Here is a 26,886-nt window from a genome sequence, read left to right on the forward strand (position 1 = left end):
TGGGGGGATACAAGTCAGACAGAGTGGGGTGGGGGCAGTGGGGGGGGAGGCCGGAGAGAGGAGACAGTAGAAGACAGGAAGACTGCCGACTTGCCTGCCGTGATGGAGTGAGTGATCCAAAGACTCAGCCTCATTGCGGGAGATATCATTGATATGAAATGCCTTGGTTTCCACAGCGTGAAGCGGAGAAAGGTGAGAGGCAGGAACACCAGCCCAGAGGGGAGAGCAGTACTCCATCAGGCTGCGGACGAAAGCTTTCTATGTGGTCAGGAGCTCAGGTGTGCCAAGGAAGGACTTTGCACGAACGAGGATGTCCAGTCGGCGACTGGCTTTGGAGGCCAGTTTGGAAATGTGTCATTCCCAGGAAGGATCATGGCAGATAGTGAGACCCAGGAGCTTGAATGAAAGTACTTCTTCAAGAGGATTGCTGAGAAAGTAGATGGGGGCAGGGGTTGGGGATGGGGGGGGGTTCCAGACGGTCCTTTCGGAGATGCACAGTGAGAGTGTGAGATTTGTCAGGGATGAAAGACATGTTCCACGTGTTGGATCAGCTTGTGATTTTATCCAGATCTGCAGAGAGCAAAGAAGCTGCTGCTTGCCAATCTGAGGGATGACAGATGGTTCGGCAGAGGGTGGAGTTGTCAGCAAAGAAATGAAGAGGATTTTCCAGAGTCAGAGAGATTATTGATGAAAACCAGAAAAATAACAGGGCCCAGAACACTGCCTTGAGAAACTCCAGCCTGGACAGGAAGAGGGGATGAAAGAACTCCATAAAGGGCTACACGCTGGCTGCGATAGGAGAGGAAGTCTGCAAGCCATGAGTGGAGATGTCTTTGGAGACCATAGGAAGAGAGTTTGGTGAGCAGGGCAGGGAGCCAGACTGTGTCAAAATCATGTGATATGTCTTTGGATATGGCTCTGATTTCATGTCTGGCATTGAGTACCTCCATCTGTTGTTGGAAGAGCAGAAGCAGCATATCCAGGGTAGACTGACCTGGTCTGAATCCAAATTGATGATTGGAAATCAAGCCATTGGAGAAGATGAAGGATTTTTTTTTTTTTTTTTTTTTTTTTTTTGTTTTCCTTGGTCGAGGCTCGTATGAGAGCTAACACACAACTCACAGCAAGGAGGCATGAGACAAGAGGGGCGGAGGAAGGGACAAAACATTGGGGAACAGACACAGGTGAACTGTGGAAGGGAGAGGGATGGGGATGGGACGGGGAACATGGCGAGGGGAAGATGGACATTAAAGGGACTTTCAGGAAGGAAAGCAGGAGAATTGAAGGAAGTGGGCTTGGGTGGATTATCGGGGTAGAAAAGATCGAGGATTTGGATGGGGGAGATAAGAGGTGGTGGTGAACAGCTGTTTTGAAAGCCTGAAGGGAAGAATGGGAAAGAATAGAGTGAGGGAAGTTTATTCCAAAGGCGGGAAAAAAGAGGAATGAAAGAGTGAAGATGAGCAGTGATTCGTGATTTTGGTAGTTTTACCAGAAGGGGGTTGTTGGCGGACCTTGAGCGCCCTGTGAAATGTGGTTGGGACAAATCGCAGAGAGAGCAGGGGGGCAAGGCTGGAGAGGAGTCGGTAGAAGACAGAAAGACCACCGACCAACCTGCGGTGATTGAGTGAGAGGCCCAAAGACTCAGCTTCATTGCGGAGATGCCAATGATCTTAAAAGCCCTGGTTTCGACAGCGTGAAGTCGAGAAAGGTGGGAGGCAGGAGCACCAGCCCAGAGGGGAGAGCAGTACTCCATCAGGCTACGGACAAAAGCTTTGTAAGTGGTCAGGAGCTCAAGAGGGCCGAGGAAGGACTTTGCACGTCGGAGGATTCCCAGTCGACTGGCTTTTGAGGCAAGGTTGGAAATGTGACTTTCCCAGGAAAGGTCATGGCAGATAGTGAGACCCAGAAGCTTGAAAGAAAAGACTTCTTCCAGAGGATTGTTGAGAAAGTGGATGGGGGGGTTTTGTAAACGGTCCTTTCGAAGAGACATGGTGAGAGTGTGAGATTTGTCTGGATTGAAAGACATGTTCCACGTGTTGGACCAGTTTGTGATTTTATCCAGATCTGCAGTGAGCGAAGAAGCTGCTGCTTGCCGGTCTGAGGGATGACAGATGGTACGGCAGAGGGTTGAGTCATCGGCAAAGAGAAATAGAGGATTTTCCAGAGAGTCCGAGAGACTGGCTGATGAAAACCAGAAAAAGAACAGGGCCCAGAACGCTACCTTGAGGAACTCCAGCCTGCACAGGAAGAGGGGATGAAAGAACCCATTTAGGGCCACACGTTGATCAAGTACAGGAGAGGAAGTCTGCGAGCCATGAGTGGAGATGGCCTTGAATACCATGGGAAGAGAGTTTGGTGAGTAGGGCAGGGTGCCAGACTGTGTCAAAAGCACGTGATATGTCCAGGGATACGGCTCGGATTTCCTGTCTGGCATTGAGGACCTCCATCCATTGATGGGAGAGCAGTAGCAGCATATCTAGGGTAGAGTGACCTGGTCTGAAACCAAATTGATGATTGGAAATCAAGCCATTGGAGAAGAGGAAGGATTTCATGTCTGAAGCGATGATGGATTCCATAACCTTGCTGATGATTGGGAGAAGGCTGATTGGTCTATAGTTACAGGGATCTGTTTTTGCACCTTTTTTATGCAGGGCAGTGATGTTAGCAGATTTCCAAGCAGATGGCAGATGACCTTGGGAAAATGAGAGGGTGAATAGAACAGAGAGAGGGTGAGCAAGAGCAGAAGAGCAGGCTTTGAGGACACGTGGGCTGGTGCCGGCTGGACCGGTTGCAGAATCTGACTCGAGGTTTGAAAGCAAGCTCTCCACCTTGTCAGGAGAAAAGGATACAGAGTCCAGGGACAGTTGGGTGCGACTGGGTAAAGTGGGTAGAGATAGTGATGGGTTTGGGACACAAGATTTAGCTGCAAACACCGAGTTTAGACATTCAGCTTTATCACGTGTGGAATCAGCAGTGCGGCCATTTGAGGTAAGGGAGGGATGGAGGGGGAACATACACCAGAAACAGATTTGATTAAACGCCACCAGGATTTTGAGGAGGGAGAGAGGTTTGAGAGTTCAGACTTGAGATGAGAAAGATGTTGTTTTCTGGCTCTCCTGAGGGCAGCTACACACTTGTTCCGAGCTTTGTGGAAAGAACTGAGATTGCTCCTCAGTTGGGTTTGCTTTCCATGAGGCAAAGGCAAGTTGTTTCAGGACAACTGCCTCGCCACAAGCTTCAGTAAACCAAGGGCGGGAGGAAGGGTAAGACAACTGAACACGAGAGGGGATAAATCTGTGCATGAGGGAGAGCAAGTTTCTTTGAAAGAATTCCCAGGATGAGTTGATGTTTGAGAAAGTAGTGATAGGAGACCAGTCTGTAAGTTTGATGGCTGCTCGAGACCCTGCCAGTCGGCTTGAGTGAAATGCCAGACTCGACGGCGGTGAGGTGGTTCTCTGATAACAGCCAGAGAGATGTCCACTTTGACAAGGACGTGGTCAGAAGAACCAATTGGAGCGAAGGAAGAGCAGCAGATATTGTCAGGGAAATTTGTCAAAATCAGATCCAGAAGAGATGGAGTACCATTGGTTGAGATCCGGGTCGGGAAGTTGACCGATTGAGTCAGTCCCAATGAGTCACAGAAAGCTTTTGCTGATGTCCCATGGCAGGTGAGAGAGGTACCCACACCTAGCCAACTGGCGTGATGACAATTGAAGTCGCCACATAAGAGGAAGAGAGAGTTTGGATGAGAAGATAGAAGATGGTCCATGTTTTCGGAGAGTGAGGTGTAGATGGAGTCATCACTGTTCGGTGGACGGTACAGTACACATATAAACATGAGGTGGGAGTGGAGGGGAAGCCGAAGCCAGAGGTATTCCTGGGGGTGTGGGGGAGTGAGAGCAGTGCAGGGAGAGTGAGGAATAGAGTCTTTGATGAAGAGAGCAACACCTCCACCAGGACGAGGCTCAGGTCTGTCATACCGTAAGAGGGAGTAACCAGGGAGAGATACTTGGGAGTCAGACACGTCTTGGGAGAGGAAAGTTTCTGTTAGGCAGATAATGTCTGGTTTGTCAGTGGCAACCTGCATGGAAAGATCTGAAAGGATTTAATGTCTAAAGTCATGGTGGATTCCATAACCTTGCTGATGATTTGGAGAAGGCTGATTAGTCTGGAGTTGCAGAGATCTGTTTTTGCACCTTTTTATGCAGGGCGGTAATGTTTGCTGATTTACAAGCAGATGGCAGATGACCTTGAGCAAATGTGAGGGTGAGTAGAACAGCGAGGTTGAGCAAGAGCAGAGGAGCAGGTTTTTAGGAGACTTGGGCTGATGCCGTCTGGACCGGTTACAGAATCTGAGTCGAGGTTTGACAGCAAGCTCTTCACTTTGTCAGAAGAAAATGACACAGAGTCCAGGCACAGCTGGGTGCGACTGGGTAGGGTGGGTACAGAAAGCTATTGATTTGGGTCACATGATTTCGAAGGAAACATGGAGTTTAAGCATTCAGCCTTTTTACGTGCAGTGTCAGCTGTGTGGCCATTTGAGGTAAGGGTGGGGTTGGAGGGGGAACATGCACCAGAAATAGACTTAACAAGACACCACCAAGATTTGGAGAAGGGAGACTGGTTTGAGAGTTCAGATTTGAGATTAGAAAGATGATGTTTTCTGACTCTCCTGAGGGTAGACACACACTTGTTACAAGCTTTGTGGAAGGAACTGAGATTGCCTTCAGTTGAATTAGCCTTCCATGAGGTGAAGGCAAGTTGTTTCAGGACAACTGCCTCACCACAAGCTTCAGTGTATGATGGGCATGAGGAAGGGTAGGACAACTGGAGACGAGATGAGATAAATCTGTGCATGAGAGAGAGCATGCTTCGATGAAAGAATTCCCAGGATGAGTTGATGTAGAGATGTGAGACCAGTCGAAGTTTGATGGCTGCTTGAAGTCCCTGCCAGTCGGCCTGAGTGAAATGCCAGACTTGACGGTGCTGAGGTGGTTCTCGAATCAGCCAGAGAGTTGTCTACTTTGACAAGCATATGGTCAGAAGAACCGATTGGAGCGGAGGAAGAACAGCAGATATTTTCAGGGGAATTTGTCAAAATGAGATCCAGAAGAGATGAACTACCATTGGTTGAGATCCGGGTCGGGAAATTGACCGATTGAGTCGCACAAGTCTTTTGCTGAAGTAACATGGCAGGTGAGAGAGGAACCCACATCAAGCCAACTTGCATGGTGACAGCTGCAGTCACCACATATGAGTAAGAGAGAGTTCGGATAAGAGGATAGAAGTTGGTCCATGTTTTTGGAGAGTGAGGTGTAAATGGAGTCCACTGTTGGATGGTACAGTAAACATACAAACATAAGATGGAAGTGGAGGGGAAGCCGTAGCTGGAGGTATTCCTGGAGGTGTGGGGGAGTGAGGACAGTGCATGGAGAGTGAGGAATAGAGTCTTTGATGAAGAGAGAAACTCCTCCACAAGGAGGAGCCTCAGGTCTATCATATCGGAGGAGGGAGTAACCAGGGAGAGATACTCGGTAGTCAGATGTCTTGAAGGAGGAAAGTTTCTGTTGAATGGATTATGTCTGGTTTGTCAGTGGCAACCTGCATGGAAAGATGTCAGGTTTGAGTGAAGGCCTCTTATGTTTGAGGTCCACACTGTTAAGGAAGAGGTAGGGGAGGAGTTTTTAGGTGCAGGGGAGGGGAGGGGAGGGGAGGGTAGGAGGAGGGAGGTGGGGGGAAAGGTAAGGAGAGTTTTTGAAAGAGTGTGGGGGATTGCAGAAGAGCTTTGGGAGAGGGCCGAATGAGGAGGAGAAAAGGCTCGGTGGTGATGGGTTGAGGTGAAGTGGGGAGGAATAAGAGAGGGGACAGAGGGAAGTTGATGATTGGAGGAGGTGGAGTGATGAGGTGGAAGATTGTGAGGGGTGGCAACTTTGGGAAGAGGGAGTGAGGGAGAAGCTTGGAGAGAGAAGGGTGAGGGGGAAGTTTGTGAGAAAGGTGGGAACGAAGCTTGGAGGGGCAAGAGTGAACGTTGCTATGCAAGGGAGGGTTGAGAGGGAGGGGAGACAATGAGAGTAAGCACGGCCAAAGGGCATGAGGGCAATGGAAGAGGTGGGGAGATGGGAAGGATGAGACCTGGCAGTGGTATGGTGAAGAAGGGAGCAGGCAGGGGAAGGTACAGTATTTGAGGGGTTGGGAAGAGGGGGAGATGTGAGAGGAAAGAAAGAGCATGTTTGAAATTGAGAGAATGAGATATCTGTTCAGTTAGAATGGAGCCCACAGTTGTTAGAACACCACCCAGTTTGGGACAACAGCGGAGAAGCTGATACTGAAGCAGGAGATAGTGAAGAAGTGCCAAGTGTGGAGGTAGGATGAGGGACAAGATGGGAGGGGTAAGGAGAGGGGATAACAGATGAGGATTTGGAGGAGGTAGATTTAAGGAGGTGGGATGAATTGGAACCCCACCTCGAGTGAGATTTTCCACAATCCCACTCGCATGTCAATCTGTTGTTTGCTTGCTGACCTTTCTACCTCAGTCATTCAGCCTTCTATGAGCCTGCACATACAATAGTAACAGCTGTTTAACCGGGCTGTGGATGATAAGCCTTTGCTGCACCTGTGCTGTTATGAATTTTGCATCAATCTGTTTATAATGGGTGGAAACCTCAACAAACCGATAATAAATGAACTACTTTTTATCACTTTAGATTGGTGGCATATCTACTGACATCGTTTTATCCTTTGAATTTCCATAATGTGTAAGAATGGCACACCACCTCCGTGCTATGCTTTGGGGGCATTCATTTAGTGCCCAAAGGAAAGCTTTGGGTTCACATTGTGAAAATGCCTCCAAACTCTAAATTCAATCATATATCCTTCACTGCTTGTTGAAGCCAATTATAAACCAGTTTGGAACCAGTTTGACCTTTTTGAAGACCACTTTTGGAACTATTTAAATACAATCCCACAAATGCTCCATGATGTGACATCAATTTTTTCCTCCCAACATCCACTTAGGTCGAACAAGGAATAGTTGACAAACGTCATTTTCAGAAAGGGTTGGTTTGCAGAAACATTTAGACCCCTCCTCATCATGTCGTGATATAAAACTGAGATGACATCTGGGGAATGTAGGAGCCATGCTGTTGATGAAGACCTCTTAGCATGTTTTAATTGTGAAAAAGAGACTCCAAAGGGCAACCAGAGGTCAGGCCGAAATATCAAACCTGTGACTCGGTTGGGCAGCTTGTGGCAGTGCTTTGACTAATTGGACACCAAGCTGGCCCTCTTGTAAAGGGAGCGCATTAATCAGGGAATAATTGTACCAAGGAGGGTTGCCTTTGTGTGACTCGCTCCCTTTCTCCCTCTCCCCCCTCCTCCCCCTCCTCCTCCTCCTCCCCCCTCCTCCCCCTCCTCCTCCTCCTCCCCCTCCTCCTCCTCCTCCCCTCCTCCTCCTCCTCCCACTCCTCCTCCTCCTCCCCCTCCCCCTCCTCCTCCTCCTCCCCCTCCCCCTCCTCCTCCTCCTCCCCCTCATCCTCCTCCTCCTCCTCCTCCTCCTCCTCACTTTATCATCATTGCTGTTCTTTTACCATGCTTTGGTGATGATAAAACAGTTATAGTTTCTGTGTAAATTGATCAGGAGCAACTTAGCTGTGGTGGTGAAGTGGCTGTCTGAGTAGTTGGAGCAGAGAGTGTGCATTAAGTGATGTTTGAGGGGTTTGAAATGGGTCATGCTTCCTCACATGCCCGTTGTGAACTCTCAGTGACCGTGGGGAGTAATTGGGGAGCACGTTTACATGCCCAGGCCTATTCAGTCGTGATGGCTTGTGTGTTCATTGATATTGAGGAAACAGTGCTCATGCTGTTTATGGTTACATTTGCATTCTCTGTCCCACACTTGGGCCTGCTTTCTTTAACAAGCCTCAGTCATGCGGGCCCGCTTTCCTTAACAAGCCTCGGCCATGTAGACCCACTTTCCTTCACAAGCCTCGGTCACACGGGCCTGCTTTCCTTCACACTATATCAACCAATTTCCTGTTTCCATCTGTTTTGCTTCGATAAAGGGTAAAACAAGAAACCTTGGCACCTTCTCGTCTTTCACGGCGGATAGATTGGCCATCTTCTTCTTGCTTTTATTATTTTGTGCCGCCCACGCAGACCCCTAATTCTACACCTGAATTGGCAACTGCATACTTGGTCACGTGGCCCCGCTTTCCTTACGTGGCCTCGCTTTCTTTTTCTTTGGACCGCTTTCCTTTCCACGGGCTTTCTTTCACAAGGGCCCGCTCTCCATCAGCAGCCCTGGTCACAAGGGCCCGCTCTCCATCGGCAGCCCATGTCGCAAGGGCCCGCTTTCCTTCGGCAGCCCCGGTCGCAAAGGCCCGCTCTCCTTCGGCAGCCCCGGTCACAAGGGCCCGCTCTCCTTCGGCAGCCCCGGTCACAAGGGCCCGCTCTCCTTCGGCAGCCCCGGTCACAAGGGCCCGCTCTCCTTCGGCAGCCCCGGTCACAAGGGCCCGCTCTCCTTCGGCAGCCCCGGTCACAAGGGCCCGCTCTCCTTCGGCAGCCCCGGTCACAAGGGCCCGCTCTCCTTCGGCAGCCCCGGTCACAATGGCCCACTCTCCTTCGGTTGCATCTTTCTTCTGCACTTCAAAAGCCATCTCCTCAACCTGCTCTCAAATATGCACATATAGCCAACCAGTTTTAATGTTATCTCATACTTGGCCGTTCTGCTTCAGTTTGGAGGGTTGTGAAGTGAAAATGCATTTGTGTCAAACTGTCTTTTTCTGTCTTTGTCTCGTACACTTCCTCTTTGTGGTTGTTGTTGTTGGTCATGTAAGGGGAGAGCATTATTTTTGTAGTGCACACGGGAGGAAGGCAGAGATGGTTATTCATCGGTCGAGCTGCCCCTCACCTCGTCGCTGCCTCATAATTAGTAGGACCTGCAGTGAGTGGGATGGGGTCAGGTGACGGAGAAAGGTGAGTGTGTGGACGAACTGGTCCAGGAATAATTTGAGGGAAGAGGAGGGTGGGAATTTCCGTCAAAGTTTAAGTTGTAACCTCCAGGGTGAAATGTGTATAATAATATTCTCCCGGGTATACGGTTCGACAGTGGAATGTTTTTATCTTGTAATTCACTAGACAGCGTTGTTCCCGTTGTGACAGCGGTTGATGAAAAAAAATCATTTAAAAAAAAAAAAAGATGGCTCCAGCGAACTATACCGCTGAGGTTGTTTGCATTGATCAAACAATCCTGAAGAGTATTTGACTGAATTGGGAATAGATTTTTAAATAATTTTTTCGTTGCCTGATTTGAACGAAACTTGGTACTGCACACCGCAGGAGAATGGTGAGAAAGGTGGCCCTAAAATTTTTTCGCTATCTTGTACCATTTTGGCTGTATTTCAGGAACATACATACATACATACATACATACACCATGAGAGATTTCGTAATATTCTAGCATAGTACCCGCCCATGGGCGGGTACAGTTATCTGTTGAACGGCATTGGTCCCGTCTCGATCGGATGAAATTGAGAAATTAACGTTATCCGGTGACCTTGACCCCGTGACCTTTGACCTTGACCTTGATCCCCTTATGTCCGTTCCCAAGGATCACATATGCCAAGTTTCATCTCATCCTATCCAACGGTCTGGCCGTCTATAAAGGACAAACAAACATGAAAAATTGATGTTTTAGTCAATTTATGACGTCATAACTCGAAAACCGTAAGTCGGAAGTGAATGTCGTCAATCAACTGTCATTTAATTTTGATTATCTGTCGAATGGCGTTAGTCCCGTCTCGATCGGATGAAATTGAAGTTACCTGGTGATCTTGACCCCTTGACCCCCGTGACCTTTGACCTTGATCTTGCCCCCCCCCCCCCCCCATGTCCGTTCTCATGTCCCAAGGATCACTCATGCCAAGTTTCATCTCATTCCATCCAACGGTTCGGCCGCCTATAAAGGACGAACAAACAAACAAGCAGTCATAGACTGTTACTTACGAAATCGTCAACTTGACCTCTGACCTTGTCTAATAAAAGCTGTCTCTCGAGAAGGTAGCGACGCAAACCAGAAGTTTCTACGATGATTCTGTACCAAACCATCAAAAATCGAATGTTTTGGATGTTTGACCTCACCGTGACCTTGGCCTTTGACTGATTTTGACCAAAATCTAGCCACCACCCTCCTGAATCACGTGGTGTAATTTGACATTGGTAGCTTCTTCCGTTCTCGAGTTATAATTTTTTGGATGTTTGACCTCACTGTGACCTTGACCTTTGACCGATTTTGACCAAAATCTAATCGGCACAAGCCATCACCCTCCTGAAGCACGTGGTGTAATTTGACATTGGTAGCTTCTTCCGTTCTCGAGTTATCTGTACCAAACCATAAAAAATCGGATATTTGACCTCACTGTGACCTTGACCTTTGACCGATTTTGACCAAAATCTAATCAGCACTTGCCATCACCCTTCTGAACCACGTGGTGTAATTTGACATTGGTAGCTTCTTCCGTTCTCGAGTTATCTGTTCCAAACCATCAAAAATCGGATATTTGACCTCTCTGTGACCTTGACCTTTGACCGATTTCAACCAAAATCTCATCAGCACTTCCCATCACGCTTCTGAATCACGTGGTGTAATTTGACATTGGTAGCTTCTTCCGTTCTCGAGTTATCATGCCAACAAACAAACAAACAAGCAGTCATAGACTGGTACTTACGAAATCGTCAACTTGACCTCTGACCTTGTCTAATAAAAGCTGTCCCTCGAGAAGGTAGCGACGCAAACCAGAAGTTTCTACGATGATTCTGCACCAAACCATCAAAAATCAAATGTTTTGGATGCTTGACCTTTGACCGATTTTGACCAAAATCTAATCAGCGCTAGCCACCACCCTCCTGAATCACGTGGTGTAATTTGACATTGGTAGCTTCTTCCGTTCTCGAGTTATCTGTACCAAACCATCAAAAATCGAATATTTGACCTTTGACCGATTTCGACCAAAATCTAATCAGCACTTGCCACCACCCTCCTGAATCACGTGGTGTAATTTGACATTGGTAGCTTCTTCTGTTCTCGAGTTATCGTGCCTACAAAAAAACAAACAAACAAACAAGCAGTCATAGACTGGTACTTACGGAATTGTTAACTTGACCTCTGACCTTGTCTAGTAAAAGCTGTCTCTCGAGAAGGTAGCGACGCAAACTAGAAGTTTCTATGATGATTCTGTACCAAACCATCAAAAATCGAATGTTTTTTGGATGTTTGACCTCACCGTGACCTTGACCTTTGACTGATTTTGACCAAAATCTAATCAGTGCTAGCCACCACCCTCCTGAATCACGTGGTGTAATTTGACATTGGTAGCTTCTTCCGTTCTCGAGTTATCATTTTTTGGATGTTTGACCTCACTGTGACCTTGACCTTTGACCGATTTTGACCAAAATCTAATCAGCACAAGCCATCACCCTCCTGAAGCACGTGGTGTAATTTGACATTGGTGGCTTCTTCTGTTCTCGAGTTATCTGTGCCAAACCATCAAAAATCGAATGTTTTGGATGTTTGACCTCACCGTGACCTTGACCTTTGACTGATTTTGACCAAAATCTAATCAGTGCTAGCCACCACCCTCCTGAATCACGTGGTGTAATTTGACATTGGTAGCTTCTTCCGTTCTCGAGTTATCTGTACCAAACCATCCAAAATCGGATATTTGACCTCACTGTGACTTTGACCTTTGACCGATTTCGACCAAAATCTCATCAGCACTTGCCATCACGCTTCTGAATCACGTGGTGTAATTTGACATTGGTAGCTTCTTCCGTTCTCGAGTTATCGTGCCAACAAACAAACAAACAAACAAACAAGCAGTCATAGACTGGTACTTACGAAATCGTCAACTTGACCTCTGACCTTGTCTAATAAAAGCTGTCTCTCGAGAAGGTAGCGATGCAAACCAGAAGTTTCTACGATGATTCTGCACCAAACCATCAAAAATCGAATGTTTTGGATGCTTGACCTTTGACCGATTTTGACCAAAATCTAATCAGTGCTAGCCACCACCCTCCTGAATCACATGGTGTAATTTGACATTGGTAGCTTCTTCCGTTCTCGAGTTATCTGTACCAAACCATCAAAAATCGAATATTTGACCTTTGACCGATTTCGACCAAAATCTAATCAGCACTTGCCATCACCCTCCTGAATCACGTGGTGTAATTTGACATTGGTAGCTTCTTCCGTTCTCGAGTTATCGTGCCTGCAAAAAAACAAACAAACAAACAAGCAGTCATAGACTGGTACTTACAAAATTGCCAACTTGACCTCTGACCTTGTCTAATAAAAGCTGTCTCGAGAAGGTAGCGACGCAAACTAGAAGTTTCTACGATGATTCTGTACCAAACCATCAAAAATCGAATGTTTTGGATGTTTGACCTCACCGTGACCTTGACCTTTGACCGATTTTGACCAAAATCTAATCAGTGCTAGCCACCACCCTCCTGAATCACGTGGTGTAATTTGACATTGGTAGCTTCTTCCGTTCTCGAGTTATCTGTACCAAACCATCAAAAATCGAATGTTTTGGATGTTTGACCTCACCGTGACCTTGACCTTTGACTGATTTTGACCAAAATCTAATCAGTGCTAGCCACCACCCTCCTGAATCAGGTGGTGTAATTTGACGTTGGTAACTCGAGAACGGAAGAAGCTATCATTTTTTGGATGTTTGACCTCACTGTGACCTTGACCTTTGACCGATTTTAACCAAAATCTAATCAGCACAAGCCATCACCCTCCTGAAGCACGTGGTGTAATTTGACATTGGTAGCTTCTTCCGTTCTCGAGTTATCTGTACCAAACCATCAAAAATCGGATATTTGACCTCACTGTGACCTTGAACTTTGACCGATTTCGACCAAAATCTAATCAGTACTTGCCATCACCCTTCTGAATGACGTGGTGTAATTTGACATTGGTAGCTTCTTCCGTTCTTGAGTTATCGTGCCTACAAACAAACAAACAAACAAACAAACAGAAACGGAAGTCATCAATATACTTACGAAATCTTTAGATTTCGTAAGTAACAAACGCACAAACACACAAACAAACACACACACAAACATTTTACAAACATACACACAAATCTTTTAGTATAGTAGATAGATTTGGACAATGCCTGTCGACTTTTGTGTTTGAATACCATGCCTTGCCATGTGTGTTAATCTGAATTTCTGCTTCCATGTGATTTTCCTGACATTGTTTGATTTCTCCTGGCAAGGTAAAGTTCCCTTCATCCATGCCGGAAACCACGTGGTCTCGGAACTTGGGCCCATCGTGCAGTTTGTCAGAGCCAAAGTACGTGTGTTTATCCATACTTTTTCTTTTATTTATATAAATTTTATGTATGTTTTGTATACATTATCGAGGCTCGTATGAGAGCTAATCTTCATGTTTTATAATTTCTGGACAGTAATGGAGACTTTGTTTAATTGGTGTGGAGGTCCTGTGGTTGATAATCTCATTTGGTAGTTTCAGATGGTATGAACTCATGATGCTGAGGCCATTATAACACCTTTTCCCACTCGCCAATACTTCCTCACTCGTTGCAGGGTCATTCACTTAGTGAGTCTCTTAACGAGCAAGAGAAAGCTGAGATGAAGGCTTATATGGAGTTGGTCAACAACAGTTTACTGACTGCAGAGGTACTGTTTTTGTTTTATTACCGGTTAAGGGTGGTAGGGGAAGGGGCCATGGGTGAGATAACATCACTGAAGGGGAAGAACATTGCATTGCATTGGATTATGTTGTTATTGTACTCTTGATGTTATTGTATTTATTATACCTTCGCAGCTGAAGGTTGGAGGCATCTTTATGTATTGTAATAGTCCAGCTGTTTGACCTGGTTGCCCAGGCTTGAATCTGAGTGAGTCGCTTAGCAACCACGGCAGTTCCCCGCCGCAGAGATTTCCTGTCGGATCTCGTGTCCAATGTTGCGTTACTGTGCAGATTGAAATCTATGTGCCAGGCGAGTGGTGTGCCGGCAATCACAGGACAGATTTTACATTTGGCCGAGCGCACCAATGATCTGCGTGATTGCTGGGATCTCTCGTGGTACATGACCGTTAAATTCGTTGCAAATATTCCAACTGCGGGGTGTACTCATGTGCGGGTTATATGGAATTTCACCATGTAGTACCTGAGATAACCACAGAGAGGGCCAAGTTAAATTCTCAAGGATTAATAAAAAGAGGCTTTAAAAAACAATTTTTTTTTGCAAGTTTAATTGTAATATCTTTAATTACAGTTCTTTCGCATGTTTTGCGCACACACACACACACACACACACACACACACACACACACACACACACACACACACACACACACACACACACACACACACACACACACTTATAATTCCAAAGTTATTTAAGGTACCGTTAAGTCATCCACCGTAAAGCCCACAAAGTCCTCATCTTCTGTGTCACGATGAAATAGCTTAAACATCTCTGAGTCTGCAAGTGTGGGGGTGTGTTCATTTCTTTTAGAGCGCTCGCCAATTGGCCTAAGCACTCAAGCAAGCACTCCATTTGAAACCATTGATGATGAACGGCTGGCTTGGCAAGCGCTAGCTGCTTGATAACTAAACACACCCCAGATCTGTCGCAATCCATGTCGTTATCACTTTCGTTCTCTTCTTCTCCAGAAATCAGCCCACTTTTTCGTCAAATTTCAGTTTGAATGTGGCTGTGAAACTTTTCTGTTTTCTCTTACTTGTACTGACAGCAGACATTGTATGACAGCGTATTGTCCATAATGGTGTGGAAGATTTTGTGGAACAATATAAACTTCAGCAGCCTGCAGGGTATTTATATTATACTGCTTTCAGTTTTGGAAGACCCTGAAGAAGACTGGAGTTCGATCCAACACAGAAAGGAACCCTGGAGTTTCGATATCTCAGTAGTATTTTGTTTAGCTAAATTACCTTTCCCCTCATATCAGTGGACAGGGAAATGTGTTGAAATTGTGTAGCAGGTTTGAATTCCCTTGGTAACTCTTTTCTATTTCTCCTCATCTTTTATTCCTTCTTATTCTTTCTCTTTCTTTTTATTCCTTTATTCTTTCTCCTTATTAATCTCTCTCCTTCTGCGTACCTCTTTACTGTGCATCTATACACACAAACAACACGCTTTACAAAATCAACATTACATTACAATCGCATTCCATTACAAATCAAATTGTCATCGGAATAAAATGGTGTGGACCAGTTGGTGCGAACATCTTCAACGGGAGAGAGCATCGGAACAAAGCACCACAGGTGGGCGGGTCTGCCGTCGACTCTGACATGGAGCAAAGAGCGCAGCCAATGGGAGCCACCCTTCAACATCGGCATGTCAACGAGGATGCTGCTCGAGAGATACCCATCCCCAGACTGCGCCTCTGGTAAGACCTTGATAAGTCCAGGCATTCCAGAGCTCGTGGCTGTGTTGCGTCCAGGGAATCTTAAGTGACAGAGAAGTCATTCAGGAACGAGCCAATTCGCTGTGCAGCCGGGCTCTTTCGGGAGTGAGTGCGAACGAGCCACGGAGGGTGTGCTGCCAAGCTACGGAGCTCTATTCCCTGGACGGACCGGCTATTACACACTGATTTCCCCTCGACTCGTTCAGAGCAGGGATACTGATATGCATTCACATTTTCCTCTCCGCATTACGAAGCATCCACCACATTTCTCCCAACATAGAGCATTACATCACCACCCTCTCTTCTTTCCTCTGTCCCCTCCTTTTCACGTTGTGACCACGTATGCCTGCAGGCTTGCATCGGGTGAGTAAGGGGTCGCGAACAAGCTCCACCTTTTTATCTATCTGTCTGTCATCCTTACTTATCTGATTTCCCAAAATGAATGAGGTGCCTGTGCCTGTCTGTAGCTTCCATGATGAGGTGATTATATAAGGTGCTTACATGCATATGGGTAAGGCATTTGTGACACTGTGACGCTTTCATCTATGACCTTTCGTTTCCAACCTGACTGAGTGTCTCTCCTCACCATTGGTTCAACAGAGTATGTAAATAGAAAATGGGAGTGTTGCCCCGCTGATTCGCTATGGTTATGGTGCAGCCGACATCCCACTCAAAGTTCCGCTCGGCCGTTCTTAATGTATATAGAAGTGGGGCACTGAGTGCACAGTTCCCTATTTGGGGGGTTGACTTATCGGGGAGGTAATGTGGGAATTCGACACGAGGACCCTACCTACCTAAATTATTCGTATCAGATGGCATCTGTGGTTGCTTAGCAACCCCTCGTGACGAAGTTATCTGTGGCTCGTCGGCTTAATGGTCAAAGTTCGGGAAGCGGGTCCGAGAGAGGCCACTTGTGACCCAGCCAGCAAACCCGTAACAATACATTACTAATGGATGAGTAGCGTGGTTTGTGGTACTATCGGTACCGGAAACCACGCTGTTTTTAACGTATCGGTACAGTAAACTTTAATTATAACAACAACCCTTTCTCAACATATTCATTTTAATGTCAATTGGTTATTTACTACAGTTGTATTTGATAAGAGCCGTTTGTTGGCCTTTGACAACAAAGCTATGTTCGCTGCTGGAAATATGGAGACCGTGTCTCTCCTAGTCATGTGGAGAGGAAAGTTTTAGGTGTGTTCATTTACCAATCAGCAAGCTAGCGCTTGCCAAGGCGGCCATTCCTTATCAATGGTTTTGAATGGAGTGCTTGCTTGAGTGCTTAAAAGCCACTTGACAAGCGCTGTACAAGAAACTTGGTAACTGAACACACCCCCACACTTGCCAACTCACATCCCCACACTTGCTGACTTCATGCAGCCTTCCTGCAACTTAAAACCTGGCATCTTCATCGTTGTTCTGATGCTGCGCCCCTTTATCACCTCAGGCCCACAAGTCATCGATGCCGCGCCCTGTCCCTCCCATTTTGCTCGCCATTGATCGTCGGTCCGATCGGGGGTGGTGCCGGCCTTGCCTGACCCCTCATCTCACCGAGGTGGTCCTGCGACGAGCCCCGAATAATCACGGTGCCTTTTCTCACCTAAACTAAGGGTTGGAGGCATAGTGCTGTGCAAAAAGGGATGCATTTACACAGAAAAGGGTCTGAATAAAACATCAAGTGAAGGCTCGTAGGAATGAGGGTTGTTAGACACACACTGGTGTGGGCCTGATATTTCTAGATTTACGAATTAGCGATGAATCTCTAAAATGACTTTTAAAGGTCTCAGGTCAGGTCAGGTATGGGAGCATGTGCCAGAACAGCGCGTCGCTGCGTCCACTTTCCGCCGGTACTCCAGGGGCCTCCGTCTGGCCATCCCCCAGGCAGATGCCAGGCCCATCCCCATCTCCTTGAGATGATGGTCAACCTGCTGCAACCATGAGGCACGTGGTCGGCCCACTGGCCTCCTCCACTCATGAGACTCCCTCGCTGAGAGAATCTGGTGAGCAGGATCAGCGTCAGGAAAGCGAGCCACATGTCCATACAGCCGCAGCTGACGCTCACGGACTATGCAGGTAACAAATCTCATCCGAGTCTCTCTCAGCAACCGCTCGTTGGACACAAAATCCGACCAGCAATAGCCAAGGATTCTCCGAAGAGACCTGGTACCAAAGGAATTAAGTCTCCGTCTCAGATCCTTGGTCAAAGTCCAAGTCTCGCACCCATAGAGCAAGACTGGAAGTACCAAGGACCTGAAGACTGACTTTCGTCCTCCCGCACAGGTACCGGCAGCGCCACACCCCATGATCCAGTGAATCCATGACTCCCCAGGCCCGACTCCAGACGTCTATTGACCTCCGGCTCACAACCTGCGGAGACATGAATATCACTGCCAAGGTAAGTGAATCTATCCACGACCTCAACATCCTCACCACAAACAGACACAGACAGGACAGCAGCATCCAAGATGTCACCGAAAGCCTGGATCTTTGTTTTGACCCAAGAAATCCAGAATCCTAACGGCTCCGACTCCTCATTCAGCACCTCGAGGGCCCCCAAGAGGATGTCTAAAGTCTCCGCAAAGATGACTGCATCATCTGCAAAATCAAGGTCCGAGATCTTGACATTGCCAACGATGCATCAGTAATCCTGATCTCTCCGACATCCTCCCAAAAATCCAGTCCATACAAGTGCTGAAAAGTGTGGGGGCAAGTACACATCCCTGACGAACTCCAGTAACAACTGGAAATAAGTCAGAGGCGGTACCACCACACTTCACAGCACTCAGTACCAGAGTAGAGTTCAGACATCAGATCGATCAGTTTCGGTGGCACCCCACGAAGAACAAGAATCCTCCAGAGGACATCCCTATTCACTGAATCGAACGCTTTACAGAGATCAACATAGGCTGCAAGCAGCCCCTGCCGAAACTCTCGTCTGCGTTCAGTGAGGACACGAAGAGCAAGGATACGGTCAATCGTTGACCTCTTTGGTGTAAAGCCTGACTGCTCTGGACGCTGGTGCTCAAGCAGATGGTGGCGAACCCTATCAAGAATTATCCGAGCAAAGACCTTGCCCGGCACTGAGAGCAGCGTCACCCCTCGGTAGTTGTTGCAGTCTTGGCGATCACCCTTCCCTTTCCAGAGAGGGACAACAAGGCCCCTCTTCCAGTCAGTTGGGGATGATGCCTGTGTTCCAGGCAGAGCACAAAACTGCATGCAACGACGCGAGTGCAGCATTTCCACCAGCCTTGAGAAGTTCAGCATGGATGCCACAGATCCCTGGAGCTTTGCCCCGTTTCAACTGGTTCACCGCAGCCCGTGTTTCCACAAGCGATGGTGGACCACAGTTGATTCGAGGGTCAGCAACAGGGATTGTAACACCCTTGACGTCCAACTCGACAGCTGGGGGATCAGCCTGGTACAACCGCTCAAAGTAACCGGCCCAGCGAGCCTTCACTTCAGACTCCTCTGTCAAGAGCCTACCACTCTCTGCTCGAACTGCAGTGCTCCGAGGGATGGGCTTGATGAACGTAATGCGCGACCCCTGTAAGCGGACGAGAATCACCTGTCCACAGGTGATGCTCTACCTCCTCACAGATTCCTCGCACATAGGCCTCCTTGTCCACCCTCAGTGCACGTACAGTTTTACGCCTCAGCTCCCTGAACAGCTCAGCTCTGCCATTCAGCCTGGCCCTGCGACTCTGGTCAATGGTATCCAGTGTCCCTTGAGAGACAAAATTCTTCTTTGCCCTGCGGTGAACTCCAAGGCATCCACCGGCAACATCAAGGACGGTGGTCTTGAAGGTGCTCCACAACTCTTCAGGACCCCCCAAAGCACCCAGACCCCCCAAGTGTCCACTCAGCCTGTTCGCAAACTCCTCAGCTACTCTCTCATCCCTGAGCTTGGCAACATCCAGCCTAGGCTGGGATGGTACCATTCTCCAGGATTTAAGGTGCAGCTTTAGAGTTGCTACAACAAGCCTGTGGTCAGTATTGAGGAACTGAGCACTCGGGTAGACCCTGCAGTTCTGGATCATCCTCCAACGACCGTCAATGAGGACATGGTCAATCTCCTTTGCCACACCGCCAGCGTTGGAATACCAAGTCCAGCGATGAGCTTGCGGGCGCTGAAACCATGAACCAGCCACCCTAAGTCCATGACTTCTTGCAAAGTCAAGGAACTTAGTGCTATTCTGGTTCATAGTTCCTGACCCATGGGGACCAACACACACCTCATAACCATCCCTATCAGTTCCAGTCGATGCATTGAAATTCCCCAAGACGAGAAGTGTATCTCGTCTGGGGCAATGATCAACCACAGACTCGAGCGTGGCGTAGAATGCATCCTTCACGGTAAGATCACTCGCCTCAGTCGGAGCATAAATAGAGACCAGGGAAATGACACCTAAGGAGTGACGAATCCTTAATCTCATAATACGCTCGTTGACCGGTGTTACCTCAATTATCATTGGGGTCAGCTTATTGGACACAGCTACAGCAACTCCTTGGGTATGGTAACCATCAGAGCGACCAGACCAATAGTAGGTGTAACCACCCACCATTATCTCACCGCAATCCGGTCTCCGAACCTCAGAGAGAGCTGCAATCCCGATGTCCAAACGCTTGAGCTCAGATGATAACAGAGACAGGTGATCATCCTCTCTTAGGGATAGGACATTCCAGGCACCCACCCGAAGGGACCGCCTCAGGTTAACCCAAGGAGACCGCCGGCCTGGTGGACGACACCTCAGCACCACTCCGACACACTCTCCCGCAATCTGACCCAGGGATGTTTCCCGTGGTTTCCCTCCTATCAAAGACTGGGGGTCCCGAAGGCTTTGCCCCAATCCCATCATCCGGTGAGCTGCCCTGCGAAGGGAAGCTGCACAGGAGGCCCCACGGAGTGGGTTTTCAGATTTTTTTGCGTTTTTGCGTTTTGCGGAATGAAGCGTTTTACGGTGGCTGGAGTGCAAATCCTGCCACCAACCTCCAAATAAGAAGTAACCCAACTGCAGGAGGACGTCCGCAGACACAGTTGGGCACTAGATATGGATGGCCGTTGGCTCACAAGGAGCTCCTCCGCCCTTTGACAGGTTTTGTTTTTAATCCTGCTGGGTGTCCATATCCAAACACCCTCCTCACCAGAAAACCTGGTGGGGGAGACGGTTTAGTCGCCGACAACCCGACCATGGAACAGGTTAGTACAGGTTTACATGGTACCTGTAGCAGGTCACAGATCGAACCTGACCTGACAAAAGGTCTCATGTCACTCAAAAGTACTGAAATTGCATATGTATATGTGCTATTGGAGTTTTTCATCGTGATTTCTGATCTGACAATTTTTTTCACAATACTCGTTCTGTAAAATGTAAAATTAAAAAAACAAACGCCCCTAAAAAATCTGCCGAAATCTACTGAACGACGCGTAACCCACATGACGTCATCTCCAGAACAACAAAGGCTGCACGCAAATTACTCGGGTTGGTGGTCTACGTGATTGTGTTGGCTTTCTATGTGTTTCCACATTCGATTGATCGACTAAAACGCTTCGTTCATTTCTGCTTTAAAAAAAAAATCAAACATTGGGTTTTGAATAATGGATGATATGGACTTTGATTTGTCTGGTAGCGAGAGTGAATGTGAGAGAAATGAAGGATTTTGGTCTGAATCAGATGGAGAATTGTCGGATAACGTAGTCACGGGAGGTGAAGTTCAGGCAGCTGGAAATGGAATATGGCCTTACTAGTTCGAGCCTGAAGCAGGACAAGCAGAGGAAACTGGCGATGAAATTCCCGGAGTTCATGATGATCGGGAGGACATCGAAGGAAGACTTGGCAATAACAACTGGGTAGACTAAATCCTATTCGTAATTCAATAATGTAAATTCTACTTGCATACTGCTTGATATCAGAAATATTTTAGTGGCGTGACCAGCGCAGCGGGCATGTTGTTCCGCAGCGAATGAATCGCAAGCAAGGCCAGCCCATGTCATCGGCCGTATCTCTCCGCACATAAAACAAAGCAATCTCGCTGTCCGGATACAATGAAAACTTGTGTGCAGAACACACCTTGCGACACAATTGTCTGGAGTAGTCCGATAAATCTGATGTTCTGTTGCATTTTTATTTATTGTATTCCTACTGTCGTAATGTAGCGCCAGTAGAAAACAATGAAGAAAAGAGAATAATAAAAGAAAGTTACAGCACGTCAGTTTTATCGGACTAGTCGGATGGACGACGGATTTATCGGACGACATTTCTTTTGATGATGGGTACTGAATCAGGTTTCAGCCTCCTCAACTTCTTCAAACTGAACAGCAAATAGAGCCCGTGATCAAAGTCACTGTCTTCAAAGTGGGCGCTGCAAATGACGCTCGTGTCGCTGGGGCCTTTCCAGTTTCCCCTCGTCAGCTTCACTTTAGATGTCCATATTTTCCGAAGATTCTCATGTTTCGGAAATACATGAAGGCTTACACTGTCTTTGGTTGTATTGCTGCATCCTGCAACGATACATCTTGCAGGCATTTTCGAAAGTAAGGCTAAAACTCTTAAAAACTTTCGCGAAACAATCACAGGAATTAAGACGATCAGTGAGATAGCAAACGCATGTGCACAATGCATTTGTGCGTACTTTATACGGCGCGCGACATCTCATCAATCGACTCTGAGCGAGTCGCATTCTGGAGATGACGTTAACGGTCACGTGACCTGCGGTTCACTGAACTCCACTTTGTTGAGGGGGGGGGGGCATAGCAAGTTGTGAAAAGCACTACAAATGTTCAAAATATTGGTCTAATGATCCCATTGTTGATTTTAAAAAAGAAACATGGGTGATTTCTTCACTAGGAAGGTCATGTTAATATATAAATAACCAGAAACTTTTGAATTACATGGGACCTTTAATTACTTCACGCTTATTCTAAACACTCAATATGAGAATAACTTCACGATATTACATGATGGTCTGATTTCTTCAAGCACTGATTTGTTTTTTCCTTCTTGTAGTCCATGGAATTTTTAATACTGTCGGACCTCGCTATTCGCCGACCCCGTGTATTCGCGGTTCATAAAGTGTGACCTGCTTCAACATATTAAGCATTTATTAACCCCTATGAAACATATCCACAACAATATAAGAGGATAATGCCGTCTGCCTGTCCCCTGCTGAAACACGGAATCGCTCCTCGGGGAGAAAAAAAAATTAAGTCAAAGCTGCTTAAAAATTGATCCAAACCTTCGGGGGGGGGGGGTGGGGGGCGGAATTCAATCGGACAAAAAATTGAACCCGGTCAGTATAACGGCCAACAGACCACCTCCTCGAACACTCCAGAAAATAATATGTATTTTTCCTTGTTAAGAAATATATAACCTCCCATTTTTGAGCTTTCAACCAGTGCAACAATAACAGGCTTCCGGTTATTTTTATTATTATTTATTTTATTTATTTTTACATTGTGCTATTTTTACCATGGGCTTCTGCTGATTCTTTGTCATTGTATTTATTTACTTGTATTGTTTTTGTACTAATTAGCACTGCACTGCAGTTGGTGGATGGCACGGGAGATGGGATTTTTCAATTATGTGTGTGTTGGCATTTATATTCTCGTTACTTGGTGAAAAATTTTTTTCGCCAAGTATGTTGGTCTGAAACATTTGTCTGTCTCTGTGTCTGTCAGGCACACGATTTTTGGCCACAGTTTTCAAGCAATTGTTCTGAATTTTTGTCTTTGCAAGTGACCGGCCAAGAACAGCAATGCTTAATTTTGATGACAATCCAGATCCGGATCCGGATACGATAATTTTTTAAGTGATTATTCATCATTGAGAGATGGGGTCAAAAACGATGTACTGCATAGCATGATATCTAAAAAAAAAGTTGTGCACGAGTTCTGACAAAACGAGGTGGATGAGTTGGTTCGGTGATAAGAACTGAGCCGATTTGATCTTGGTTAAGGTCCGGATTCAGATCCGGCAAAGAATGGGGATAGAATTCGATCAGTGGGATAGAAAATGTAAACTCTTCAGACTGGTGGAGGTATGTGCTCTACCCTGTGCTGTTCCATTTCACCACGTGTTACTCTATGAGTGATTTTTATTTTTTAATTTTCCATTTGTTACTTACGAAATCTAAAGATTTCGTAAGTATATTGATGACTTCCGTCCTCTGTTTGTGTGTTTGTTTGTGTGTTTGTTTGTGTGTTTGTGTGTTTGTGTGTTTGTTTGTAGGCACGATAACTCAAGAACGGAAGAAGCTACCAATGTCAAATTACACCACGTGATTCAGGAGGGTGATGGCTAGCGCTGATTAGATTTTGGTCAAAATCAGTCAAAGGTCAAGGTCACAGTGAGGTCAAACATAATTCCGTGAATTCATGTGGAGAAATGGAGTATTTTTGCTTCGTTCGACGTTACGAGTTCGTTTTAACTTCGATTTTAATTTTGTCTTCGGTTTTTGCGATCGCTTAGGATGCTTAAAACTCGGTTGTCGAAATTCTGGTAAAAATCGGATGTTTTGGAGACGTTTTAAGATTGTATAAAAAATATTTCACTCGACGCGTCATGGGTCGTCACGTGGTGCAGTGCTCTCAAGCAGATGCATCGTTGACTCGCGTATGGTTTTGCGTGTGCGCGCTGATGGTGTTTTCGATAAAGATGGTGTTTAAAAGTCATTTTTTTTTATCCCAATAAAGGTTATCGTTGCATGCCTGACTCACTGGGCCGTCGGATTATGTAAATATTGTTGGTGGATGGCCGAATATTACGGTTTTGTGACTGATAAAATTATATAAAAAATTGCGTGGAGAAATGGAGATTTTTGCTTCGGTCGACGTTACGATTTTTGATGGTTTGGTACAGATTCATCGTATAAACTTCTGGTTTGCGTCGCTACCTTCTCTTGAGACAGCTTTTATTAGACAAGGTCAGAGGTCAAATTGACGATTTCGTAAGTACCAGTCAATGACTGCTTGTTTATTTGTCTGTTTTTCTGTCTGGATTCTGATGAAATATGATGGGCAGGCTGGGTGTATGACGAGGACGAATTGATTCAATTTTGGTGAATTTATTTTTAATTTTGTAAATGGTTTTTAGTGACTTTTCACCATTGAGAGCTTAGGGCCAAAACGATATGCTGTTGGACCCCGTTATTACTGGAGGATATCTTGCTGGTGAATGTCGGGGCATTTTTTATTTCTCATTATTTATTTGTTTACCTGGTCTGTGGTCGTGGAAGAGCGATTTACACAGAACAAATCAGGCCAAAACATAAAGGCAACAGCAGGAGAAAGGGGAAACGACAACAGCAGGGTGGAGGGAGAAAGTAGACGGAAACAGAAAAACAAGGGATGCAGGTAATGATTAAGGGTAAGGAAGAACGCAATGGGTGGACAATTAGGAATACGGAAGCAAAATTGTTTTTCACCATTTTGTGATTTTTGTCAAGGTCTGAGGAGAGGGAAGAAGTTTCTGCCTCTCTGTCAGATGCATGGGAGATGTCACGGCAGAGAGTGGAGTCATCAACAGAGAGATAAAGAGGATTCTCCAAATAGTCAGTGTGATCGTTGATGAAGATTGTGAATAATATAGGGCCCACTACACTGCCTTTGGGTGCTCTAGCATTGACAGGGAGAGGAGATGAAAGGGTTCTGTTGAGAGCCACATATTGACTTTGAGAGTGGAGGAAGACAGTAATCCAACAGTGGAGTTGGTCTTGGATTCCACAGGCAGACAGTTTGGAGAGCAAGGCAGGATGCCAGACTGTTTCAAAAGCTCGAGATTTCTCCAGAGAGACGGCCCTGATGTCATGTCTGATATTGAGGGCCTCCACCATTGTTGGGAGAGTAGAAGCAGCACGTCCAAGGGAGAGTGACCAGGTCTGAATCCGAATTGATGATCTGAGATGAGGCTGTTGGAGAAAAGGAATAATTTTATGTGAACTGTAATGATGGATTCCATGACCTGGCTGATGATTGGAAGTAGAGTAAGCTCATTGGGCTGTAGTTAAGTGGATCCGTTTTTGTACCTTTTTATGTTGTGCTGTGATGCTGGCTGATTTACAATTTCCCAGTTGGATATAGATGACTAGGCCTGAAGTGTTTAAAAAATAAAAAAATTTAACCGTGAATCTGCAAAGCGCGAATGTAGAAGCAGGTCACACTTTATGCTCCGCAAAAACGCGGGGTCCACAAATAGTGGGGTCCAACGGTATAGCACGATATCTCAAAAAGTTTTGGACGGATTCGGATGACACTTGGTGGACGAATTTGCTCGGTTACAATAACAAGCCGATTAAATTTTAGTTCAGGTCCGAATCAAGGTCCGGCCTATCAGTGGGACACAAAACATCAACTAATCACTCTGGCGCAAGTATGCGCTTTACCGAGTGCCCTTCTGCTTTTGAACTGTTTTTGTCATGTTTAGCACCCGGAAGAAGAAGAAGAAGAAGAAGAAGAAGAAGAAGAAGTCTGAATGCAAAGCAGACATGAACAGGCTTTGCATTTTCAAATGCTTTCTCGTTTGATTTGTATCTTCACCTCAGGTTATTACCTCGTTGTATCATTGTAACAGGGTGTTTGTTGGTTATTTGTTTGATGTGATTATTGGTGACACTTTTGCCAATGTGGATGCTATTCCATCGCTGCCTGCGCTCGTCACGTGACGGACAAAAGTACCATCGGTGTAAGTTGGCTGTTCTCCCAGTTTGTACCATTGACGCGTCTGTATTGGAGGCCTCTCAATTCGTGCACTCAATCCTGAGCCGACATGTGATGCCCCATCACTGTTCCCCTTTCTGTCCCTGTTTTGTGCAGATTAGGTTCCTTCAAACGTACTCTGGCATGTCCACATGAGGAGAATGGTTGGGAATGAATCGGTTTATCTTATTTCAATTAAACTACCGTAGTCACTTACAGTAATGAATCTATGCAATCCTGTGGGAGTGATTCGTTTTGGGACTTAAAAAACACTTTCTCACTGAATCCACCCGTTTCTCGTTCCACTAGCAGGCCGCACAATAATCCGTTATCCGTGACTTACCAGTCACACATGATAGACTTTTGAGAAACCATTTTTCCACTAATTTCAGGTAATGATAATCTATCAAATGCCTATTACACATGAGCCATTGAAAAGTGACAATTTAGAAATGTATTTGTGTTGAATTTACCTGTTTGGTGTTTCTACCTGAGCACATAGTTCGTGATCCTGAAATCCAAGGTTCATATATCATGGACAGTGTTGATTTGTCCATTGCAAGCTCCACTTGAATGGTTCTCCTTGCTGCATCCCACCGCATTGGGGGCCTGGGATGCGAGGCTTCCTGCAGGCACTTTGAGGTTGTGGGGTTCATTGCCACATGCTAAGCTGACAGTGGGGGCTCCTCACCGTAGATCTGTCTCATGGATGGGGAAGGGGGGGGTCC

General features: G+C 46.4%; 1 protein-coding gene across 2 annotated transcripts in view; it reads left to right on the top strand.

Annotated features, from left to right (window-relative positions):
• MTX2 (metaxin 2) overlaps nt 1–26,886 on the top strand; it is a 58,406-nt gene that overhangs the window by 24,333 nt on the left and 7,187 nt on the right. For both annotated transcript variants that reach the window (XM_085876005.1, XM_085876004.1), the window contains exons 5-6: nt 13,284–13,360; nt 13,615–13,707. In XM_085876005.1, coding sequence (XP_085732131.1) covers nt 13,284–13,360; nt 13,615–13,707 — 170 coding nt within the window. The remainder of the gene's footprint in view (nt 1–13,283; nt 13,361–13,614; nt 13,708–26,886) is intronic.

The sequence above is a fragment of the Eptatretus burgeri genome, chromosome 3 (assembly GCF_056783735.1).
Source record: "Eptatretus burgeri isolate ZD-2024b chromosome 3, Ebu_testis_v1, whole genome shotgun sequence".
NCBI lineage: Eukaryota > Metazoa > Chordata > Myxini > Myxiniformes > Myxinidae > Eptatretus > Eptatretus burgeri.